At 45.6% G+C, this 6,642-nt stretch overlaps 2 protein-coding genes and 1 non-coding gene across 3 annotated transcripts in view; 2 read left to right on the top strand and 1 right to left on the bottom strand.

Moving 5' to 3' along the window:
* The window catches only part of XPOT (exportin for tRNA), a 28,320-nt gene extending 28,079 nt beyond the window's left edge, over positions 1 to 241 (bottom strand). Inside the window, exon 1 of the mRNA XM_085323849.1 lies at positions 32 to 241. The gene's annotated coding sequence lies outside the window, so the exon portion shown is untranslated. The remainder of the gene's footprint in view (positions 1 to 31) is intronic.
* A 1,232-nt stretch (positions 242 to 1,473) lies between these two features.
* On the top strand, positions 1,474 to 5,160 carry RPL18A (ribosomal protein L18a). The gene is made up of 5 exons (XM_085323823.1): positions 1,474 to 1,579; positions 1,951 to 2,130; positions 2,762 to 2,891; positions 4,489 to 4,598; positions 5,018 to 5,160. Exons 1-5 carry the CDS (start codon positions 1,562 to 1,564, stop codon positions 5,108 to 5,110), a joined length of 531 nt encoding a protein of 176 aa, XP_085179949.1. The 5' UTR covers positions 1,474 to 1,561; the 3' UTR covers positions 5,111 to 5,160.
* LOC146584939 (small nucleolar RNA SNORA68) lies at positions 3,521 to 3,652 on the top strand. The gene has a single exon (XR_014898102.1). It is a non-coding gene; the product is annotated as a small nucleolar RNA SNORA68 (small nucleolar RNA).
* Positions 5,161 to 6,642: the final 1,482 nt, after the last annotated feature.

Raw genomic sequence — 6,642 nt, 5'->3', positions numbered from 1 at the left:
CCGCCCCCTCCTCCCCCGCCGCGGCCGTTACCTTCCCGGTCACTCCGCCATCGCGGCGGCGCTGCCGGCTCCCGCTCCCACAGCGCCGAGGTCGCCACGAGCATAGGGAGCGGGCCGGGACGGGCCAGGCCGCGCCGCGCCGCCTCCCTGTCTGGCGGCGAGAGGGAGAGGAGGAGGCGGAGGAGGCCCGAGGGGAGGCGCCGCCACCCTCGCGCGTGCGAAACGGCCGCTGCGGCGCTGGGAGGAGGAACCGCCCCCGCCCCTCGAGCCACGCGGGCGAACTACAACTCCCGGCATGCTCCGCGGCACCGGCCGCGCCAGCGCGGGGCGACCCCGCAGGGCGCCACGAGGCTCCCGGCCGGCCTGCGCACTCACCCCCACACACCCCCCGCCCTACTGCCGCCCGCCGCCGAGCATGCCGGGATACACCGCCGCGGCACGGCGCTCCGCGCAGGCGCGGCCCCGCCCCCGCCGGCACCTCTGCGCGCGCAGGCGCGTAGGCACCGTGGCGGCAGGTGCCCCCCGGGTGGGGTGACGTCGGTGCGGTAGGCGGGTGCGGGACGGAGACGTTTGACGCGCATCCAACAGTCTATCAAAAATGTCGTGTCCCCCCCAAAAAAAAACACGCTTTACACACTACGTGTTAAAGGTGAGGTCTTAACAGATACCTAGGAGGCAGTCACGCATGTGGCTGTAAAACAACGCTGTAAAATCAATTCCTAAGTCGAGACTCATCTATTCCATCCATAAGCTCGCTCTAGAATCCCAAAATTGTGTTTTGTTCTCCCTCCTGCGTATGTCATCAGCAATAAAGGTGAGAGTATTAGCGGCTRGTCGTGTCATTGCACATAAAACCAGGACACAACACGTTCCTTAGAAGTGATGTTAGCATCGTAATCCCGACCAGAATAACTTGTTCAATAATTTACACAGAGAGCCAAAGCTCTCGTTTTTCAAAAGCACCAGCACGTGCTTTAAGCAGACGAACAAGACAACTTATCTGACTTCTATTAATACTATCTCCTTCCTGCAAGTTGTTGCACCACCATCAAATTTGAGTGCTTTAGAATGACAAAGGGTTTGGACGTTTGTAAAATGAGTTTTAAAGACTGAATACAAAGAAGTGCAGAAAAAATATTATAACATAGTTATTAAAAAGGAAAGAAATTAATAGCTACGAAGCCGCGGGCGGCTGCGCGGCCCCCTCGCGGCCCCGGAACCGGGGCAGCCCCACGCGGCAAGAGCTGTGCGGATCCGCGGCCGCCGTGACAAGGCGCGGGGGCCGCAGGGCTGCGCGGGCAGAGGCGCAGGTCGCAGCCTCCGGCCGGGCCGGACCGGGCCGAGCCGGGCCAGCGCCACCAGCCACGCGAGCCCGCCGGCTCCCGCCGGAAGCAACGTCACCGGCGGCGCGCGCAGACTGACAGCTGCATCGTGCAATCGCGCTCTGCCGGCAGCCAATGGGCGGAGAGGCTGCGGCCGGGGCGGGGCCTGGCGCGGCGGCGGAGGGACGCGCCTGTGCGTCAGGCCTTTCCTTTCCTGGGGCCGCCGAGGAGGCAGCACCATGAAGGCGTCGGGCACGGTGAGTGCGGCCCCGCGGCCGGGGCGCGGCGGCGGCGGCCGTGGGGAGCGCGGCGGCCGTGGGGAGCGCGGCGGCGGCTAGGCCTCGCGGCGCGCGAGCGAGGCCTCCACGCGGCCGGGGGCCGCGGCGCGGCCCGGGAGGGAGGGGAGCAGCCAACATGGCGGCGGCGCCGCTCCCGGCCGGCGTGAGAGGAGGCCGCGGCGCCTCTGGCCGGGGGCTGCGGCCCGGGCGCAGCGGGAGCCGGGGACCTCCGTCCTCCGCTTCATCCTCGGGCGGAGCCGCGGCGCCTTCTGCGGGGCGGGGTAGGGCTGGCGGTGGCGCAGGCCCCCGGGGGGCTCACGGCTGCGGCGGTGTCTCTCGCCCCCCTGCAGCTGCGGGAGTACAAGGTGGTCGGGCGCTGCCTGCCCACGCCGAAATGCCGGACGCCGCCTCTCTATCGGATGCGGATCTTTGCCCCCAACCATGTTGTCGCCAAGTCCCGATTCTGGTACTTCGTTTCTCAGCTGAAGAAGATGAAGAAGTCATCTGGAGAGATTGTGTACTGTGGCCAGGTACATCATAAAATCCTGACAGTCTTGGAGGCTTTTAAGGAATTCTATCTGTTTCATGTTGAAAGAGTTGATGTAAAATACTGTTACTGATGAAGTGGAACTTTCTTTACCTTAAGCTGCTGTGAAGCTGGACAACTTCTTCCCCTCCTCCCACCTCCAATGTTTGTATATGTTAAATAAAATAAAAAACTTAGATTCACAACACTTCAGAGTTGTGAGAAACTGTATCACTACTGTATGTAGTACTGTTGTCCAGTTCTTATGCCTGCTTTGTTGTGGCATGTATCTCTTAAGAACCATCTAGACCTTCATTAGCCTTGGAAAGTAGATCCTTGGAAAATAGATACTTGCATGCTTAAACTTTCACATTTTGTTGCTGGAAGGACGTTATTTTCCATTTCCTTTGAAGATGATGTAACAACTGAAAATTAAATATATTTTCATTCCCACATTGAATTACCAGAGACTTCACTGTAGTTATGATGGTATGGGGAAAGAAAACAAGTAGTTACCTTAGACAGTAAAATTAGCTGCTTTCATTAGAGCTGTTACCTATTTATTCTTAAACTTGTAAAATGTTGATGATTGATGTATTGTCTCTAACTATTTCTGTGCCCTTCTGTAATTCCAGGTTTATGAGAAGTCCCCTCTGCGGGTAAAAAATTTTGGTATTTGGCTACGCTATGATTCTCGTAGTGGAACCCACAACATGTACAGAGAGTACAGGGATTTGACCACTGCTGGTGCTGTCACTCAGTGCTGTAAGTTCATATAACTATTTCAGATAAAACAGTAGGACCGTATATGAACAAAAGTTTAAATCTTAAAGTGGATGTAAAGCTTAAGTAGGAGTGCTGACTTGATCCATGATAAGGTAACTTAAACACTGAAAAAATAATGTAGGAAGCTGCTGGAGAAGCCCAGGGATGTCTATGTATTAATGTATGTAGTATTTTGTTCATTACCATTTCTTAGACAGTTTCTCTAGTTCTAAATATTCCCACTTGATTTTGGTGTGAGCTTTTATAGTTTTCAATTTTGCTATATAGGCAAGAAGTTTCATGACCTCTAGGTGCTATACATGTATTTTGGTACTATACTTTCAATTCTTTTAACAGTAAGTATCTTTCCAAGTCTTATGGAAAGAATGTTGCTGATACTATGTAGAGCATACTAGGATCTGTCCTTTGGAGACCTAAGTTAAGAAACTTGATTTCTGAAACGTGATTTTTTTTTGCTGTAACTTGCATTGCTCATAAATCTCCATAGTCTTAGTTTAGAGAAAATCACAGGTTGTCCTTGTTTCAGTCTGTTACCTAAAGTAGTTGAGAGAAAGCATTTGTATAGCTGATGCTGCACACCTTTGATTTCAGTATTCAAAACACTGCAAAATGCACACAAAAACCCAAAGAATATTATTCCTAGTAATGATGTTCTTGTCATGTGTGCAAATATTATATGTATCTTGTCGCCTTTCAACAGCTGAAGTGCTGTTAAAAGTGAAACTTAAGGTCCTACATGTAACTTACATTATGTTTCTGTTATTTAACATACTGAAGGATTGCTTAAGAGGTCTGAACTAACTTAATCTGTTATTGCATAATGACATTGATACCTTTATGCTCCAGATTTCTTTTGAAGCATAGGTTTTTAATGGGTATTTTGCTTCTTCATAGGAAGTATTGTAAGCACAAGAATATTTAGATAGCCACATCTTAGATGAGAAAGAGCTATTGACATCATGATTTTAAGACAGTGATATATTTGGATTGCCACATGGGTGAATTTTGATGAAGCCCTTGCAAGGGTATCTTTCTCCTGTCCTATGAGTCTAATCTTATAGGACAAATATACAGACTTGTATTTGTTCCATGTATAAATTTTAAGACTTCAACTAAAGCTGGAATCTTTTCAGAAAAAACAAAGCTAGAAAGTGCAGTTATCTTTACTTGCAGCTTCCTTTTGGTAGGTGAAGGGAATATTTGTTGAAGTTCAGTTCATATTTTTCCTGTAATGATATTTCAGTATTGATTTTTGAATCATCATTTTCTTGTGCAAAACACAGAATAGTCCCTGTAAATGTGTACCTTCTTGAAATCGAGCAAGGATAAGATGCCACTTTCATGTAGAAGCTTGTTTATGAGTTCCAGGAAGAAGCTGCTGTTTCGTGTTGGTTCTCTGGTTAGTGCTTCTGCCATCACTCTGCCTAATAATGCTATTTCCAGTATGCAGAGTTGCCTGAAAATTTGGAAAGTGATGGACAGCATCACACTTACCAAAAAGATGGTATTAAGATTTTGAACTGAAAATACCTAAAGTTACTTCAGGATTTATTTTTAATGAGTTCTCTCGTTACAGACCGTGATATGGGAGCCCGTCATCGTGCCCGTGCTCACTCTATTCAGATCATGAAAGTTGAGGAAATTGCTGCTAGCAAGTGCCGTAGACCAGCAGTCAAGCAGTTCCATGTAAGTGAAGCAAAATGGCAGTATCTGGTGGGTCCCAGTGCTATTAGACTAGAAAAGGAGTTCTCTTGCCCAGTCCAGATTTGCGTTGCAGACTATAGTAGGAAAGGAACCAAACTTGCATATGTAACTTTAGAATCATTTTATATCATGATCAAGACTTTTAATATTAAAACTACTTGAGAGAAAACAAAATCAAAAAGCATACTTTGTTACACAAACCTTGCCTTTAACAGGTATTTCTTTCAATAAGAATTATGCAATTATCTGTTGTTAGTTACTATGAAGCTTATTTAATCTGTGGATATGTTACTTCTATAGAAGTTRGCAGTCAAATACAGCTTGCCCGTTTACTGCAAATTATTTTCTATTATTCATCTGTTCATGAATGTTTCAGTTAATGGAGAAACTTCTTTTCACAGGATTCTAAAATCAAGTTTCCTCTGCCACACAGAGTTCTGCGTCGTCAGCACAAACCACGTTTCACCACCAAGAGACCAAATACATTCTTTTAAGTACAAAAACATGCTATCAACTCTGTGTTGTAATAAAGGTCTTATTTGAACCTTTGACTCTCAAATTTTTTTTTTTTTGGAACTTGTGCCACTGGTGCCTAAGAATTCCTCTCCTCCCCTTCCCCCAAGTTTTCTGTAAACTACTAGCAGCTCACTGTTTACAGCTATGATTGCCTTCAAATTGAGGCAGCTGTAGTTTTCCTTTGTTGTGTTATAAGACTRTTCATTACACTTTGTAATCACAGCTGCTGTTAGGTGGTGACCCAAGGTACCAAAAAGAACCAAAAAGTAATAAAACAAAACAATTTAATAACTAATTTTCAAATCAAAGTAAGTCTGTTGTTGAACAACTATAAAATCCTTCGTTCCTCTTGCCCTTTAGAGCCTCTTGATGAAAAATAGTTGAATTGAGGGAAAAAGATGGCAGCTTTGAGTGTGCTCAAATACTTCTTCAATTAAAAATAAGGAGTTTCTCATAGCTTCAGTTAAGCTGAAGCTTTAAGCATTTAAAACTAAAACCTGTAGCTCTTGCTTGAACCTTTTCAAAGATGTTACATTCAATTCTAAATTAACKTGTGTGTGTGTGTCTAGATAAGAGACCTGAGAAGCATGTCAGACTTTCTTCTGTCAGTCCAGGTGGTCTGATAAATACAAGGTCTGCATGTGAACCCAGTGATTAGACTGCCATGCTTGCAGTACAATGCCACAATCTAAAAACTGTATCGTAATACAGTTAAGCTGCTTCAGACCAAAAGTCAGTTTTCACATGTGATGCCTATTTTAAATTGCTGTATGTTTTGATTGTTTCCTGCAACTTCATCTTGCTTTGAATGCTTGCTGGTCTGCTGCTGTTCACTTCTGAGTATTTAGCTAAAGAAAAGACATGCTTTGAACATGAAAATTTGAAAGGCTTTATAATGTTGAAAATAAGCAAATAGCATGTTTTGTTGTAATTAAGTAACGCTCTTGTCAAACACTTCATATGACTACTGATTCAAAAGTATTTCCTAATGGATCAGTTCTTACTGATCCAGTAAGAACTGGATCAGTAAGATCTGGATCAGTAACTGGAAAGGTAATGTTATGTGACAACACTATATGGTCCTATAGAATYGTTCAAACCAGCACAACTAACAACTACCAAGCTGATCAGAATGAGTTGTTACAATATAYGGGAGGATCTTCTACAGAATAGACKTAAGAAATGTGAGCTAGTGTTCAAATTCGTGATAAACAGGGCTCTATAGTAAAGTWCAAATTCTCTTCTTTTGGGTTGGCTACTTCAAAGAGAGAAACTAAGCCAAGCTTAAGCTTTATATATTTAATACTTAAATATAAGCTAAGTATTAAGGCTATAAAGTATTCAGACAAACTGCAAGTATCCTGCAGGGATTGACTGAAATCAGTTCCCACAAGGATAGGTCACAATAAGGTCACCCACAAGCTCCTGTGTTTTGGGAATACTGAATGATATTTAGGCAAGAGCACTTCTAACATGAAAATGGGTTTCAGATGTGTTTCACCAAAAAAAA

The sequence above is a fragment of the Rhea americana genome, unplaced genomic scaffold, assembly GCF_003343005.1.
Source record: "Rhea americana isolate MKP2758 unplaced genomic scaffold, rheAme1 scaffold_88, whole genome shotgun sequence".
NCBI lineage: Eukaryota > Metazoa > Chordata > Aves > Rheiformes > Rheidae > Rhea > Rhea americana.
Note: the sequence above shows the minus strand (reverse complement) of the source record. Positions and strands in the feature narration are given on the sequence as shown.

Excerpts from the sequence above, each read along its gene's own strand:
- RPL18A (XM_085323823.1), top strand. Across the intron at positions 2,131-2,761 it reads AGATTGTGTACTGTGGCCAG|GTTTATGAGAAGTCCCCTCT; the intron begins GTACATCATAAA and ends CTGTAATTCCAG. Across the intron at positions 4,599-5,017 it reads CAGCAGTCAAGCAGTTCCAT|GATTCTAAAATCAAGTTTCC; the intron begins GTAAGTGAAGCA and ends TTCTTTTCACAG.